At 35.6% G+C, this 18,573-nt stretch overlaps 1 protein-coding gene across 3 annotated transcripts in view; it reads left to right on the forward strand.

Moving 5' to 3' along the window:
• The window catches only part of AGTPBP1 (ATP/GTP binding carboxypeptidase 1), a 133,320-nt gene that overhangs the window by 53,402 nt on the left and 61,345 nt on the right, over positions 1 to 18,573 (forward strand). For 2 of the 3 annotated variants that reach the window (XM_074363093.1, XM_045504609.1), the window contains 4 exons: positions 677 to 885; positions 2,697 to 2,874; positions 12,613 to 12,755; positions 17,206 to 17,322. In XM_074363093.1, coding sequence (XP_074219194.1) covers positions 677 to 885; positions 2,697 to 2,874; positions 12,613 to 12,755; positions 17,206 to 17,322 — 647 coding nt within the window. The remainder of the gene's footprint in view (positions 1 to 676; positions 886 to 2,696; positions 2,875 to 12,612; positions 12,756 to 17,205; positions 17,323 to 18,573) is intronic. The other variant, XM_045504611.1, reaches the window with a different exon arrangement.

Here is an 18,573-nt window from a genome sequence, read left to right on the forward strand (position 1 = left end):
AGTTTTCATACATTAAAAAATTAAGAACCAGAAAGCACTATCTTCTAATCATATAATGTTTCTTACATTTCACTTACTAAAAAGTTGTTCAAGTATTTTAAATTTAGCTTTGTGATAGCATGGATATTTATATAAATGTGGGGGTTAATTAAAATTTAAAATAATGAATTTCAGTAGAAACACATAAAATTTGTAATAGGAGCTACAATCCAATGGAGTTAATTTCAGTGGACACAAAGTTTGTAATAGAAGTTGCAATAATGATAGTGGCTTTTAACAAAATCATATTCACAGCTAGTAAGTTAAAGGGTTATACATTCCACTTGGTATAGTCAAAGACAGTATATTCATTAGTTTTAAAATATATGAAAGTTTTGTTAGTATTACGTTTAAAAATATGGCCTTAATTGTATTAAAGATATTTTGATATTTATTAACCACAAAACAGTAAATGGGCGGGTTTCTGGAAAATTGTAATTTGCTATCTGGAACTTGTCATATTTGTGTTGTTAGATAAAATAATATTTAAATATGTGGTTGCCGTATTTTTTTTTTTTTGAAAAAAAGAATGATAAGAATTCATTACAGTATTGTGGTTATATTTTTAATTTGATTTATTCTACCACTGTCTCTTGTTATTTAAGAAATACTCTTTCTTGATTTTCTTTTGTTGAAGAAACAAATGCCAGGAGAGCTGTAGACAGAGGATATGTCCAAGTCCTTTTAACAATTTATGTAGATTGGCATCGCCATGATAATCGGCATAGGAACATGCTCATTCGGAAAGGAATTTTACAGAGTTTGAAAAGTGTTACAAACATCAAGTTGGGAAGAAAAGCATTTATTGATGCCAATGGGATGAAAATCCTTTATAACACTTCACAAGTGAGTTTTTAATTTTCTTTCTATTACTGAGATTATTAATGATAGGATTTGGTTTTTAAGAAAATTTAAGATTTCTAAAAATACTCAAAAAGTATGATAAATATATTTTTAAAAATCGCAAAATCCCAAAAGGCACAATCATTTCCCACATGTGACCTCAGACTGAGTTGGAGAAAGTGCTCAGCGCACATCTCTGCAATATATTTTTTTCCCATAGATAAAAGGAAAATGTATAAATGTATACACTGGGTAGTAAGGGATTCCATATAGACATGTTTTCTAAGATGTGCACTTGTCTGTATTCAGTTTTGTATGTCCCCCTCATACGTATTCATGAACCCTTTATTGCTGGTTAAGTAGTTATACTTGTTTGCAAGTGTTCTCAATGTCTTCCTTCTGGATAGAACATTTAAAAATAGCAAAGGTACAGTGGAGAGGTATAGCTCAAGTGGTAGAACGCATGCTTAGCATGCATAAGGTCCTGGGTTCAATCCTCAGTAACTCCTCTAAGAATAAATAAGTAAACAAACCTAATTACCCCCCCCCAAAAACAAAAATAAAATAAAAAATAAAAATAGTTCCTCTTAAAAATAAATAAATAAATAAATAAATAAATAAATAAATAAATAAATAAATAAATAAATAAATAAATAAAATTGCGAAGTTACAAAAGATAAACCTGAAGTTAGGGATTCTAGTTCTGCCAGCCGTCTTATGCCTTCTTGACAATATCTTTAGCAGGATTCTTTCTAGCGTCTGTGGCAGACTGTCAGTTATGGGAACTGGGGATATTGCAGTTTAACCCTTTTGTTTTAGGAAGGCTATAATTATTAGGAAGAAATCTGTATTTTTGAAAATTCCAGCTGACCATCTTGGTTGTGCCCTCTTGGTGTTACATACAACAATAATCTCTTTCCACAAGACAGTAGTTAAGATAAACGAGCACACGTTTTATGTTTACTCTTAGCTTTTCTTTTCTAGATCAATCATTTTTACTATTCCTAATTGAGACAGTGGTGGATATTTGATATGTGAGGAAGAATTGGGTGACTTTGTTTACACCACTTCACATTTCTGAGCCTTCATTTCTCATCTGTTTTGACAGGTCAGATGTGAAGATTCATATTGAAAACTTCACAGGGTATCAAAGTGCCATTTAAATGTCAATTGTCAGTAATAATAGCTCTGTTACATGGAATAGTTTTAAATCCCCTATCCACTAGCCCTTCTCAAAATTAGATACCAGGATAGCAGATTAAACTCTTAAAACTTAAAATTGTGATATCAATATTCAGCCTATTCATAAGTTGAACAGCCAACTCATTAGGGGTGCTGTTGCATGATAAATGATAGAATTCTGAGAAAGGCTCAACCAAAAGCATGTTCCTTTTTTATTTTTTTACAGCTTTCTTAATTTCTTACTATCCTTCTTGGTTCTTTTCTTTTTTCTTCTTCCCTTAAATTTTCTTTTTTATTTTATGCCTTAGGCTTGCTAAATGGCCCCTTAAAGTCACTCATAGGTATTACATAGTACTTTTGTGACTTCTGGTACCGAAGATGGTACTGATTTCTGCTTGTTAAAATATTTAAGGAAAATTACTACTAAATTTGCCGTGTGAGGTTCTTACTTACCAAGAGATACTTCTGATTAGTCAAAGCTTTTTTATAATTACCTTAAAAATACTGGTTTTTGTGATGTTTGCCTCTTGAAAATATTAATGTATTACTTTCTGAAGCAATGTAAAATTGGGTCAGTTATTCATCAAAGGCACATGATCTATTTTTTTTTTTTTTCTTTTCTTAAAAAACAGGAATGTTTGGCTGTCAGGACCCTCGATCCTCTTGTTAACACCTCCAGTCTGATCATGAGGAAGTGTTTCCCTAAAAATCGCCTGCCACTCCCAACAATTAAAAGTTCTTTCCATTTCCAGTTACCAGTTATTCCTGTGACTGGACCTGTGGCCCAGCTCTACAGTTTACCCCCTGAAGGTAGGACCACATGCTCGCTGCTGGCTTTCAGTGGTTATCGGAATCGTACGACTGTCTACTTTATTTCTGCTTGTTGCATCTCCCTAGCGAAGAAGGCCTGAACGGACATAATAAACTTTCACATTATATTTAGTTAATAAATATTTTTTTAAATGTAAGAAATTGAGATTGAGTTATTAAGGGAAGTAATGTGGGATGTGCTGCATGTATAAATGTGAATTATGAAAAACTTGAAACACCACATAGGAACATTATTTTATAGTTCATATAAATAATTGATCACTTTTTTGAAAAAAAGTTATTTTATTTATATTCAAAGCAATTATTTGAAGTAAGTGATTTAAGAGAATTTTCAAGTAATTAATAATTAGTGTATTATCCTTGGTACAGATTTATCTTTGGTATATATCACAGAGTACACTGTTATGATTTAATTTCTAAAGTATTTAATTATTGAAGTACAAGTTTAGTTTGCATAAAATAGCGAAATGCATTATGCAGAAATTTCCTTGGAAGGGCTTAAAAGTCTAAGACTGAGTCTGAGACTTGATTAAAACAGCTAAGTGAAACCATGGTCTAATCCTTTCTTCTTTCATTACCTTTAAAATTACCAACAGACTTGAGATATATATATATATATATATATATATATATATATATATATATATATATATATATATATATAAAATATTATATTGAAGTGTAGTCAGTTTACAATGTTGTATCAGTTTCTGGTGTACAGCATAATGCTTCAGTCATACGTGAAAATACATCTATTCATTTTCATATTCTTTTTTACTGTAAGTTACTGCAAGAGAGTGAATATATTTCCCTGTACTATACTGGACTTTAAAAATAAGGGAAAATTTGTCTGAATCTGAAAACTAGCTAAAAGGACCATTCTCGTAGAATAAGCATAGAACATGCAGGAAACATGGTGGAGACGTGAATAGATTTAGGAGGAGCACCACCTCTCTACTCATCTTTCTGTGAAATACAGTATCTCTGGCTCCAGGGTGAGCGCCACTAGCAGCTAATTTGGAGGGACAATCAGGGAGATGTTGGAATTTCTTTTTCTCCTAATGTAGGTTTATGGGGGTTTACGTGATGGTCTAACCAGTAGAAAGCCGGTGAGACTTCTCTATGTACAGCGGGTAGTAACACTGGGAAAGCGTTCTTTATTCAGTGTCCAGAATACTCACTGAGACAGAGTAAGCTGATTTGTAGTACAGTGAGTATATCAAACACGGGGAAAAAAGACAGAGATAATATTGTTCCCAGGGCTCGCTTTGTGTCTCATTTCAGACTGATGGGTCAGTGAACTAGAAATGGAAACTTACATTGACTAACAAGCTTGCACAATTAAAATGTGAGAGAAGGATTCTAATAGCAACTCCATAGACACAAGGAAAATACCCTCTTTCTGCCTTCTGATATTTTCTTACATATCAGGCTGCATTACATTTATCACAAGCTTCATTACTTTTTACCTTCCCCAGCTAGCCTGTAAGTCCCATGAGGATAGGACTGTTGTTTTTTTCTTTCATTTTATCCTCAGTATCTGTTAGATTGCATGAGACATAGTAAACGTGCATTTAGCATTTGTTGATGAAGCTGGCCTCGAGACTTGCTCTCTTGAGCATTAAGTGCCAAAAGACAGTGAGGCAGCATCTATTGAGATCTGAAGGAAAAGGGTTCTGACTCAAGATTTCTAAACCCTTATTAGTTGCCATCCATATGTGAAGGCAACATAGTCTTAGATGTACAAGGGTGCAGAAGCATATCGCTCAGGGACTCTTCCTGAAGTAATTACTCCAGCCAGCCCAGTGATGAATTAAGATGTCAAGAATGCAGAAGACATGGTAGAATAATTGCATATAATATTACAAATTGTTAATTATGTAATGTTAAACAGATGTCATACTGTCATTTTGGAATATATCAACTAACTTTTGACAAGTGGTATATAATATATTATTATAACAAACTGGGTCTTTTACCCAAAGACTAAAATATATATTCATAGATTTCTTAACATAGTATTCTTGCATTTCTAAAATGATAATTATAGAAATAGTGGCCCAAACATGTGTTTTGAAATGTAAAAGTAACATCTAGAACAGAGCCCTTAGGCTGGGATCTGTTGAACCATAGGAATCCATGGATGGTCTTCAGAGACTGTGAACCCTTTGAAATTTTATATAAAATTATGTATGTTTTTTCTTGGAAACATTTTTTGAAGGGATCCATCCACTGCTGCTATAGCAAAGCAAGAAAATTTCATAGATACACAAAATCCTGAAAGCACCAAATACAAAGCAAGAACAAGCAAATCAATTTTAGTAATGAGATATCTAAATGGATAAAATGCTCCTATTAGGAGAAAGGGACTCTCAGATTGGGTTAAAACAAAATTTTAAGTAGGTAATACATCCTGGAAACTTTAAAGCAACAAGTTGGAAAGCTTGAAAGTAAATGGATTGATTGGCAAATGTGTGTCTGTGATTCCCAGCTCAAAAAAGTTGGGGAAGACCTTATTACTACCCTACAAAGTATAAGAACAGAACAAAATGTTTAAAGCAAGACAGCAAAGATGATTTTCTACACGCTAGATAATAACAAGTGTGCCAAATATTAGAACAAAGATAAAGGTATAATCATTCAAATGACAAGGAGAAATTGTTAGAAACACAGCGTTAGTGGGCGATTTGTTCTTGGCAAATTAAATAGAGGATATCCAGCCAATCTAAGTGGATGCTAAAGATAACTCCTGTTAGTACATTTGAAAATATGATTGAAATGGACAATATTTTAGGGAAATATGAATGACTAAAATTGATTTAAATAGTAGAAAACCTGCAACTGAATATGCAGTCAAGTTGCCTTCAGTGAAGACACCAAACAGCAGTGACTTTATAGATTAGCTCTCTCAACTTTCAAGAAATTTTCCTATGCTTTATTTTCCAGAGCATAAGGAAAAAAAGAGAAAGTTTAGAAGCTAGTATGATGCTGAAATCAAAACCTAGTAAGAATAACCTGAAACAACCTACAGATAGATCATTGTCACTTGTGAAAATAAATGTAAAAATCTAAAATACTAGCAAATTGAATTGAGCAGTGTTTTGCATGTATAGGGCACCTTGGCAAAGCAAGGATTATCTTTAAGAAAATAAGTTTATTGTAATATTGAGACTATAATTAAAATTTATCAATAGATCAAAGAAAGAAACCAATGATTATCTTAATAAGTACCATGAAGAGTTTTGATAAAAATAATTAGTTAGTTCCAGATAAAATTTCTTAAGGAATCCAGGAATATTTCCCAAGCAAGCTGAGTATTATCTAACTCAAATTAGTAGCCAGTATCACGAATAGTTATGAAGTGTGAAAGAATGCCTCTCTCAACCATTATTAGTTAACATTCTCTTTAGCCAGTAAGACAGGGAAAGAATAGTTTTTAATCACTCAAAGAGTGAGATAAAGTTTATCAGTGTCTGTTGAAGATATTACTGTTTATGTAGAAAATCTGAGCAAATCAATTATAAAATGATTTTGGTCTTAAACCAAATAAAAGTTCAATGAAGTACTATTTATAAGATAATAAAATTCAGCAGCTTTCCTTTGTGTGCCATGTGTATGTGTGTATACATGTAGGTATATGTGTGTATCAACAAAAAGCAAGAACAGCTAGAAGACACTAAAGGAAGGTAAATCACATTCATGGGGCAGTAGCACCAATAAAGTAAACCCCTTGGAATATACTTTCCAAAACCTTACAGAAAGTGCTGACTCATGCCTTTTAATTATTATGTCGTACAGAGTATAATTTATCTAACTAGTTTCCTATTGGTAGACATTTATGTTTTTCAAGTATTTTTGTTTTTACTGTGAATGAGCCAAGGACATTTTGAAAACTAACAAGAAGGATGATTTTTATTCTCTAATTTTAATTGTGAGGTTAAGCTGTAATAATTGATGATGGTACAAGAATAGATCATTGCAATAAAAAAAGAAGATCTCAGACACCCTAAGCTATATGGCATTCACATCTGGAGTGTGAAACCAGAGGAAAAATACCATATAAAGGAAAATATTTGAAAGGTTTGATTAAAAATTGAGAACATATTTTCTGTCTGATGCTGGACTACATTTTCCCTTCTTCCTGTCCAAGGAGTCATCATTCTTGTTTGCAGTAGGCTTTTGTGAATTCAGCCCCTTTCTTTTTTTCCCTAACAGTTCTTTTTCCAAATGTCAATTCTTCCCTTGTTTATCCATGAATAACTGCTGTTAGTACGTTGACATAAATAGACCCAGGTTAGCATATGCAATATAAATACCTATTTTTTGCGCTCTGATTTCCAAAAGAATTTAAAGCAATTTGGTAACTATTATTTAGGATAGACTGAGCTGCTCTTACAGAATGACCCAGTACAGGACCACTCAAGCAACAGTAGTAATAACAGACATTTTTATGGCACATACTCTTTGCCTGGCACATTATATATGTTAACTCCTTTAAGGCTCATGAGAACACCATGCGTGGGTGTCTCCATTTTATAGACAAGGAAACTGAGACACAAATAACTTACGTAACTTGCTCAAGGTCAAGTAATTAGTAAATGGAGGAACCAGGATTTGAACCCGATGTGCTGCCTCCTGAGCCCTTTGCTACACTGCCACAAGACAAGATTTTCACATGTCCATCCAGAAGATGAGCAGGTGATCCTGGACAGTGGGGCTCTGTTCACCAGGTCATCAAAGGAAAAAGGTCCTTATTGTTTTCATCATCTCCTGTGGTGGTTTCCTCATGTGCATGTGGACAGTGGCAATGAAAGAAAATGGAGAGGGCAATTTTCTTTTTAAAGAATGTGACCTGGAGCTTGTATGGCTGTAATTACTGTGAGAGAGGCTGGAATCTATAACCTCTAGCTGAAACTCAGAGGTTCTGTGACTAGAATGAAGGAAAGGAGAACAGACACTTGGGGGTGGGGAGGAGTTTATAATCTTCACTATAATAAATCACACTGGAAACAGAAGTAATAAAGAGGTTAAAGAAGGTTACATCAGTAAGATGGAGGGGTGAGAGGTCCCATGGCTCATCTCCCCTGCAAATACAGCAAAAACAATAAATAACCAACTACCAACTGATGAAAATATCTCAGGGGTAGCTCTGGACTTCATTGAAGAAATATCTGAAACTCTGCAGAGCTCAAAACTGTTGGTTGGCCATGTAGAAAAATACAGGAAGTGTTTCATTGCCATCACCCCATCCCCTAGTCCAGAGCAGCCTGGCACCAGGAGGGTTTCCCCTCACTAGAAAAGGAGAGCAGGAGAACCCTAGCGAGGCTCACTGCTGTGGGTGTTTATAGTCTTTGTTGCTGAGGTCTCCCAGGTCTCCACCAGAGCGAATTCAGAGCTGACAGAGCAGCTTGGAGTCCTGCCTGCTGCATTTACTTTATGGGGATGGCGCTATTGCTGTGGGCTCATGCTGCTGCAGCATATTCCCCCAGCTGGAGTCACTACAGCGAGCCCCAGAGCTCCAGACCTCATTTCTATGAGGGATCTCCATAGTCTTGCACCTTAGACACCAGTGCAACTGCTGCAGCAACCCAGGCATTGTGGTAGGTAGTTCCACAGGTACCTGATTGTAGGACCCTGGCTGGCTCTGTCACTGCTCTGAGTGCAAGCGTTCAGACCAGGTGCCAAGAGGGATCCCCTTGTCTAGAACTTACTTCCATAGGCAAAAAAAAAAAAAGAAAAGGAGTACAAGAAGACCCCAGCATCTTTTTGCCTCAGGATCCCAGTAGCCATAGCCACCCCTGCCACCTAAGGACGTCCATAGTATTGGCAACAGAAGACCCCCTATGGTCAGTGCTGATGTTGACCTCAGCTGGTGGAGCTGCATAAAGACACCACCACTGTGCCTTCCAAGGAAGCACAGAGGCTTCATGCTACTCACAGTCATCTTCAGGTGAAAGTCGTTCCCTTCCCAAGCTAGTCCTGAAAGGCTGGAAGAGTTGACTGCATCCTCCAATGTGCAGACATCAGTGCAAAACTACCAGAAACATGGAAAAGCAGGGACACGTGACACTACCAAAAACACAGTAACTTTTCAGTAGCTAAACTTAGAGATCTGTGAGTTACCTGAAGAATAATTCAGTATAATTATTTTAAGGAAGCTCAGATGATTGTAGAGAAGACAAATAACTCAATGAACCTAGGAAAGCAATACATGAACAAAATGAGAAGTTCAGTGAAGGGAAGGAAGTCATAAAAAGAACCAAACAAATTCTGGACCTGAAGAATACAATGAATGAAATGAAACATGCAGTAGAGAACTTCGATATCAAGCTCAGTCAAGCAGAAGAAAGAAGCTGTGAACTTGAAGGCAGATTTCCAGTCAGAGAAAAAAAGTCTAGAATGAAAAAGAGTGAAGAAAGCCTATGTGAATAATGGAACACCATCAAATGAAACAACTTCTGTATAATGGGAGTCTCAGAAGGAGAAGAGAGAAAGGAACAGAAAACTTATTTAAAGAAATAATGGTTGTAAACTTAGCAAATGTGGGGAGATATATGGCTGTCTAGGTACATAAGCTCAAAGGTCTCCGAACAGATTCATCCCAAAGAGATCTTCACCAAGACATTTATAATCAAGCTCTTAAAAATCAAAGGCAAAGGGAGGATTTTGAAAGCAGCTAGAGAAAAAAGACTAGTTACCTGCTAGGTAATCCTGATAAGCCTACTAGGAGATTTCTCAGCAGAAACCTTGCAGGCCAGGAGAGAGTGGGATGAAGTGTTCAAATTGCTCAAACAAAAAATAATATCAATCAAGATTACTTTACCCATCAAAGTTGTCCTTTAGAAATGAAAGAGAGAGAAAGACTGCCCCAGAAAAACAAAAGCTGAATGTCCACTCTCACCAGTTCTATTGGCATAATGCTGGATATTCTAGCTGTAGCAGTTAGGGCAGAAATAGACACAAAAGCCATCCAAATCAGAAAGGAAGAAGTGAAATTATCTCTGCAGATGACATGATCTTACATACAGAAAGCTATAACATCTCTACCGATAACTGTTGGAACTAATAAATGAATAAAGTACAGTTACAGGATATAAAATCAATATACAAACCATCAGTTGCATTTGTATACACTAATAATGAACTGTCTGAAAGAGACGTTAACAAAGCAATCCCATTACAGAAGCATCAAAAACAACAAAGTACTTACAAATAAGTTTCTGCATGCAGAGTTCCCCAAAGAATGATGTACAAATGGTCAGTAGGTGTATGGTATACATCACTAATCATCAGGGAAATGCAAAGCAAATCACAATGAGATATCACCTTACACCTGTTAGAATGGCTATTATCAAAAAGATGAGACAGCAGATAGCAAGGATTTGGAGAAACCAGAACCCTTATACACTTTTTGGTGGGGATGTAAAATGGTACAGCTAATATGGGAAAGAGCAGGGAGGTTCCTCAAAAATTTAAAAACAGAACTGTCGTACCAGCAAACTCACTCCTGGGTATATATTCAAAAATCATCATTTTAAAGAGATCTCTGCATACTCAACATTTGGAAACTACCTTAATGTCCTTCCATGGATGAACGGGTAAAGGAACAGTGATTCTCATATATATATAAAATCAAATAAATTTATCAAATCAATGGTTAAGTGTCGTAACTTGAACAAGATTGGGAATCACTGGTTTACAAGTTACAACTGAATGAAGGGACAGCTGTACCAGCCACATCTGGGTGTTTCATACCAATGGCAGCAAAAAACAGGATCAACCAGGGCAAAATAAATAACTGTGTGGGAGCCCTGAAAGTGCTTGAACAGGACGATTCATGGAGACATAGATATATCTTGCTTTAAACAACACAGAAGCTCCTGAAGAGTTGTGCGTAAGTGAAATAACCACAGACATGCTAGGAGAGCTTGGAACCTGAAAGAATTCTGTGGTGAATTCTTTTGTAAATCCAGGAATATTTATTTGCATTGCTGAAGGTGGAGTCTACCGAGCCACTCTGTCTCTGAGCTGAGGCATCAGCATACCCATATGTATAAAATTCAGCCAATAAAAAAAGGAAATGCAACTATTTGCGACAACACAGGTGAATCTGGAGGCCATTATGGCAGTATGATAAGCGAAGCGTGCCAGAGAAAGACAAATTCTGTGTGGTATCACTTACATGTAGAATCTTTGAAGAAAAATATTGGATTTCATAGAAACAGAACATTGGATTCCAAGGATTGGGAGAATGGTAAATAGGGAGGGTGATGAGATCAAAGGGCATATAGATCTTCAGTTTTAGGAAGATTAAGTTCTGAGGATCTGTAGTACAGCATGGTGAGTATAGTTAATAATACTGTATTGTGTACTTGAAAGTTTCCAAGAGTAAAGCTTAAGCATTTTCCCCACATGCATGCGTGCACACACACACACACACACACACACACACACAATGTGCTCACAGTGTTACTGTGTGAGGTGATGGATCTGTTAATTCATCTTGGTAATCATTTTACAATATATATCAAATTATCACATTGTAGGCTTTCAATATGTATTTGTCAATTATTCCTCTTAATAGAGTGAAAAAATAAAGGTTTAGAAAAACAGGCTTTAAAAATATCCTCTTCTTTGTTTTAATGCGCTCATTACTTACATGAGTACCCTCAGAGAGCACTTCTGTTCTTTCCTTGTGTCCTCCACATCCACAGCCCTTGTGGCCTTTCACGGAGTATTTCTCTGATGCATATTCATTCTTTGTCCCCATTACTGCTGTATTGGTCCAGACAGTTACTGTCTTTTCCTCTATTAATTTGTCCCCCTCCACATATATGCTTCCTTTCTCACACCTGCCAGAGTGATCTTTTGAAAAACGTTAGTTAAACCGTTCTCCTCTTGAAAATCCCCAGTGCTTATCTCCCATAGCTTAAACACCTAAACTGTGTGGCCTAGCATACCCTTCATTTTCTCATTTTTATTTGTTTCTCTTAGTAGTTTTTCAAGCACACAAGCCAAGATTAACTTACCATTTTCCAAAGACATCATCTCAAGTCTTTATTTTCACATTATCATTTCCTCTTCTTAAAAGCCACACTCACACACTCTTATGTTTACCTAGGAAGCTGCTATATTTTTCTTCAAGATCTTGCTTTATTATTACCTGTTTTGTGAAGTGATCACTTACAAGCTTGGCCCCAAGCAGTTTGCAATGATTGATTCCACCCCTTGTTTTCCCATAGCATTTTAAGTATGCTATGCGCCTTCATTAATGTATATCTTTTATATTGTTGCTCTTTTCTCTCTTTAACTTCATGAGCTCCCTGAGGGTAGGGAATATATTTACACGTCTCTTAAAAAATTCCCAGCACACAACACAGTGCATGAAATAAATGAGAAATGAATTGTAAGGGGGAGTAAAAGGCGTTATTGAAATTTATCATAAAATAGGAAACAAGGTGTTTCATACAGGCTGTTGCAACATAAGACATTATTAATTTTTGGAAACTTGACAACATTAGTGAAAAAAAAAAAACCCATGCATTTTTAGAGTGCTTTTCTAAATTTTAAAGCACTCTCACTTTATCTCATAGGGTTTTCAGCACCTGGGACAACCTTAGAGGCATTTTTTATAAGGAAATTTCATTTACTTTACCTTTGGTGATTGAAATTCCAGTGTTATGTATAACATTCTGCCTTTGGATGTGCATGTTGTAGAGTGCTTCCCTCTGACCTACTTATATAGCACGTTTTGTATCACAGTGGATGACGTAGTAGATGAAAGTGATGACAACGATGATATTGATTTAGAAGCTGAAAATGAAACCGAAACTGAAGATGACCTAGATCAAAATTTTAAGGTTGGTATAAATTCCAGTCTTTGGTCAACTTTATAAATTGTACACACAGTTGTAAAACAAGGATTGGGTAAATAGATACAGCTATTGGTAGATTTAATTTGTCTTGCCCACATCTTTTTATCATGGATGACCGTGGATACTAAGCTACTGAAGGGGAAAACAATGTTGCTTTGATTGCACTGGTTGACCAGAAGACTGTCTAACTTTTCTAACTTAGATGTTAAAGTCTAAGGAAATCTCAGTTTGCAGGGAAGTGGTCTGAGACTCTGAAGTGGCAACCTTTTCCTCTTTCAGCAGTCTTCTGGGGACACAAAAATGGTGGGGAAGTCATCTTAGAACTGATGGCTTTTTGGTAAGAATTAGTGTTTATGTAATGATTCTTAGGTTTCAGTTAATTGGAGAAGGAAATGGACAAAAATCGTTACTGAATTGCAAAAAGGTAAAAAATTATTGCCGTGTTAATGTTGAGAAGTTAAGTGGCAGGTGAGTTTTCAGAATTTCACAGCACCTCCAGATGGCTAGATACTTGGTATTTCGCTTTATTAAGTGGTAGAGGGGACCATTTTAGTATCTGTAGGAAAACATCTGATTAACTCCTTCATTTTTCAAGTGTTTAGTGCCTTTTGGGGGTGGTGGGGATTCACTAAACTTTTGTCAGCTTGGGCCTTTTTGTCTTGAAATGCTACATCACCATTGGGGTATACTGAGTGTTTGACTCTCTGGAGATAGACTCTGAGATACTGGAAGGAGATTTCTATCTTCATAGCAGACATAGGACCAGTTTCATTATCACCAAATGTGATCACCAAGGCAGGCTTTGGCAAAATTGTCAAAGTAGCCAATCTAGACAGGATGCCTCCTGGCCTCAAGAAACAACCAAGAAGAGAAACAGTGCAGGCTGTCATGTTCAAGGCCAAAAATGTTGGGTAACTGTGAGTTGCTGGTGCTGGACTTGATTCAGGTGAAAACACAGGATCCAGGCTAGGAGAATTTATATTCTGTATGGAACGTGTTCCTTACATAACAGAAAGTATACTAAAATCAACCATTTGGATTCTTTGGGGAGTGAGTGTTCATAGAGGTGTACAATTCCCTAGATTAATATTAAGTTTATAATTTAAAGTATATTTTGATAGAAACCTTTCTTTTATGATCTGTATATTTCCATGTCTATTAAAAACAAAGTATCCTGAATGTAATTTATTCTTCATGGCTTAGGATCCGCATTAAAAATATCTATTGTGATCATTGCAGATGTAAAGATGGAGATTGGTCAGGAAACAGAACTCAATAGGAGTTTATAAGAATGATTCTAGTTTTGCTGCTTGGAAATTGTCAGTGCTGTATGCATGAATAAATACTTAACTTTTTTTTACAAAATCATTTGAGGATAAGTTACCTGTATTATGTATCATGGTCCTTTACCTTTAAATACATTGGATTATATTTCCTAAGAATAGTGATGTAGTCAGTCATCTGTCAGTATCCTAGAGGGAATGGTTCCAGGACCCACCTTGGATACCAGAATCCGCAAATGCTCAAGTTCCTTATATAAAATGACATAAAATTTGCACATAACTTACACACATCCTCCCATATATTTTCAGTCATCCATCTCCAGGTTACTTAGAATACCTAAAACAAGTAAATGTTGTGTAAATAGTTGTAAATGCTGTGTAAATAGTTGCTGGCCTGCCGCAAATTCAAGTTTTGCTTTTTGAAACTTTTTGGAATTTTTTTTTTTTTATATTTTAATATTTCCAACCTGTGGTTGGTTGAATCTGAGGACATGGAACGTGCAGATACAGAGGACTGACTGAACTCTCTTAGATAACTTATCAACTTGATAAGTCTGTAGTGCTGCACCATTTCTATCTCATCTGCCATCCGCATTCCATTCTGCCAGTTGATCTGATAGTGTCCTTTGTAAGGCTTTTTCCCCCTCTTCAGTATAGGATCTAGCATCAGGCATTGCATTTAATTATCTTGTCTCTTAAGTTTCCTTTAATTTAGAACATTTCTACAGATTTTTTTTGTCTTTTATGACATTCATATCTATAAAAAATGCGAATGTTGGTAACCTTATTTATTGGGGTTTTTGAGATTGCTCACATACCCCCATTTACCTTAACACCACAGTTATAATAATAATAAGAAGAAATAATAGGTTGAATTTATGGAACACTTAATCCTGTGCCGGTCCATCACTTCACATATGCAGGCAGACCTTGTTTTACTGCACTTTGCTTTCCTGTGCTTTGCAGATACTGCATTTTTAACAAATTGAAGGTCTGTGGCCACCCTGCATTGAGCAAGTCTGTCGGTGCTATTTTTCCAACAGCATTTGCTGACTTTATGTCTCTGTGTCACATTTTGGTTAATTATCACAATATTTCAAGCTTTTTCATTATGAATACATTTGTTACGGTGATCTGTGATCAGTGATCTTTGATAATACTATTGTAATTGTCTTGGCATTTTTTAATCAATATTTTTTAACTAAGGTGTTTACATTTTTTTAGACATAATGCCATTGCATACTTGATAGACTACAGTATAGTGTAAACATGACTTTTACATACGCTGGGAAACCAGAATTCATCCGCCTCGCTTTATTGTGACATTCGCTTAATTGCGGTGGTCTGCACCTGAACCTTGGCATGCCTGTAGTAACCATTAAATCCTCACAGTAATTCTGTGAGGTAGGTGGTGGTGTTACCTCTGCTTTACAGGGCTGATAGAAAACAGGCACAGAAAGGTTATCAGTGTAGCTTGTAAGAGGTGGGGCCAAAATTCAGAATAAAGCAGTCTGATGTGAATGTTTGCTTTCTTCACCGCTGTGCAATACTAAATATTATTTTTTAATATTTAAAAATTTTTAAATAGCCACTGTGTAAAGCTACATATAGTTTCATAAAATAATATTGAATATTGAACTAGTATGTTTAGAGAAAGGAATACCTTTGAAAATTTTTTTGTTATTTTGAAAGCATTATCCGCTTTAATACATGCTAATCAAGAAAATTACATATTTTGGGTTCATTAATACATAATTTAAGGATATATGAAATTATATATTTATGTAATAATAATTACACAATGATACAATATTTAATAAGATACTCTGAATAAAACCAGTCTATTTTTATGTCAATGGAGAAAATCTTTCTATTGGTTGAAGAAATAAGAGCTAAATTGCTGAATATGAAAAACGAGAAATACGTAATATTTTTCCTTTTAAAATTACTTGACAATAATTATAATATGACAAATTAATATGACAATATATAAATATCAGATACATGTATATAAGACATTTTAAGGATTGAAGCTTAGTAGAATAAATTTAAGGCTGAAAAATAAGTACTTTAAGCTGATATTAAGATAAATGTTAAAATTAAAATTGACTACCCATTGAAAATTAGCAAGTCGTCTTATCTCTCTAACCATCAAGGAAGGTAATGATGGGTTTTTGTTTGTGTGAGGCCAGAGCTGTTGAGGGTCCTAGAGAGCAGCTTGGACTCTAGGTAAACTGACACTTGCCTTTCATTCACAGTGTGCATCAGCGCTTTGAACAGGTACAGATCAAATTGATCCCGCATACCTGTCCTGTTTCTCTGAGGTCCTGTTTCTTTAAATTTACCCCCCTTTTTTTTCCCCAAAGGGACAGGGACATCATTTCTGGCCATTGTTTCACTTCTCAATTTTTTTTTTCCCCCTGAAAAACAGAGTGAGTGGTGATGCTGGGTTTTTCTAAGGGAACTTTACTGACCATGGAATGTAAGAGAACGTGATCACCATTAGCCTCCCTTGAGGCGGGCAGCGCATTATGTTGAGTGCGTGCTTTAGAATTACTCATTAGTTTTACATTCTGGCTCCTCTCTTTGCAAGCCACTTAACCTCTCTGTTCCTCAGTTTCCTCTTCGATTAAATGGAGGTAATGATACTGTCTACTTCATAGTATTCTTATGTAGATTAAGTAAGATGATACAGGTAAAATCCTTAGCGTAGTGCCTCACATATTTTCATTGCTCAGTAAAAGTTATTTTGATTATCACCGCTGCCATCATATACTTATGTTTTTCGATTTAGCTTTATTAAGTTTTACTGCCCTTTAATATGTGCAAGATAATGACAGGGAGATTGAGGGGAGTGCTCTTTAGTTTTAATCTTAGTGTTAGTTTTTCTATCTTGAGGAGCCCGGATACCATGTTATATTGGAATAACCTTTGACAAAAACACAACACAACAAAACAACCAAGATAACAATACAACAATCAAAAAAAAAATGCAAGCAAATTTTAACTTACAATGAAATTAGTACAGTCTTTATGCAGTGATTGTTCTCTATGTACCTGTAATTAATAATTGGGAAGTCTTTAAACCTGACATTGTATTTTGTAATTTTATGTTTTTCTTAATTGGTGACATGCCATTTTTATTATTTCAGAATGATGATATTGAAACGGATATTAACAAACTAAAGCCCCAGCAAGAACCAGGACGAACAGTAGAAGAGCTTAAAATGTATGAACACCTTTTCCCTGAGCTTGTTGCTGATTTTCAGGTATAAATATAGAAAATTCAGCATCTTAACTCATTTTAAGAAAGTGTTCTTTTTTCCCCAGACCTATAATCACTGTTTTCATGTCTTAAAAATGGAGGTAGTGTTGCTTTTCTGAGTGAGACTAGACAATTACTTCAACATTCTGAGCTGTAAATTGCTTATCTGTAAAATGAGGGGACAAGGTCATTTAATTTTTGGACTCGCCTTTTTGTATTTTTTCATCATTTTGGTTTATCACTTTAGTTGATACAGGTTTTTACTCTCTTTAAAAAATAATCTTTAAAATGGCATTTCAGACTCAAGTTAAAGCCTTCTTTTTATCCATTGCATTCAGCTAAGGGGAGACGAGAGCTGAGAAAGTGCTGAATTAGAAGTGTTGTCTATACACGAGGAATTATTTGTTCTGAGAGTTACCGTATAATCACGGAGTGTCGGGGAAAGAGGAGGACAACTTGGAGTCTTTAAATCTTAGTCGCTTCAGAAGGAGAGTGACTTCTTGTTAACTTTTTTTTTACCTTCGTCTGTTTCCTAGAGTGTAATTTTTCAGCTTGATTACCCAGCAAGTAAAGTGAATTGATGGCAAGTAGTAGATCTAGTTTCCTCCTCTCACTCTGCTGCTCACTTTTCGGGGATCCTTAAATAAGTCCCTGAAGCTATCCAGGATCTTAAAGTCTAAAATAAAGGGTTTGGACCAGATAATCTCAGGTTTATTTAGCTCTTGCTGCAAGCCCCTGTGTCCCCCCGACCCAAGTTCTATATACTTAATTCCTAGTTGCTTAAAGCAAAAGACTTTAATGTGAAGCTATATGTGAGAAATACAAATAAAGAAATACTTGCTGGCGAATGTTTACATTTCACAGTTCTTTGGGGCATGTTGGAAGGTGTGCTGAAATCAGGGATAGTAGAAAGAGGGCAGGAATGAAGGAGCGGGTGTTTGTCAAAAAGAAAAAGAAGCAGATAGGCAGAGGCATTGGAGAAGGATACAGGGTGATTCTCTTTCATGCAACCTACAGAAGGTATCTGGCTGTTCCTGTAACACTTTTGTGCCAAGCTAAGGCCTATTTAAAAATAAAACCTCAGAGGTAACAGATACTGCTGATTCAAATTAGAAAAAGTACTGTGGAAGGGATTTGGGAAAGGCATTGATTATTGTGTGAAGAACTCACTGTTTTCTTCAGTATTTGTGTACAAATGAGGATTATATAATGTGATTAAGAACTGTAGGAGTTCTGAAGTGGGGATGGAGAAGAG

Source organism: Camelus bactrianus, chromosome 4 (genome assembly GCF_048773025.1).
Source record: "Camelus bactrianus isolate YW-2024 breed Bactrian camel chromosome 4, ASM4877302v1, whole genome shotgun sequence".
NCBI classification, from domain to species: domain Eukaryota; kingdom Metazoa; phylum Chordata; class Mammalia; order Artiodactyla; family Camelidae; genus Camelus; species Camelus bactrianus.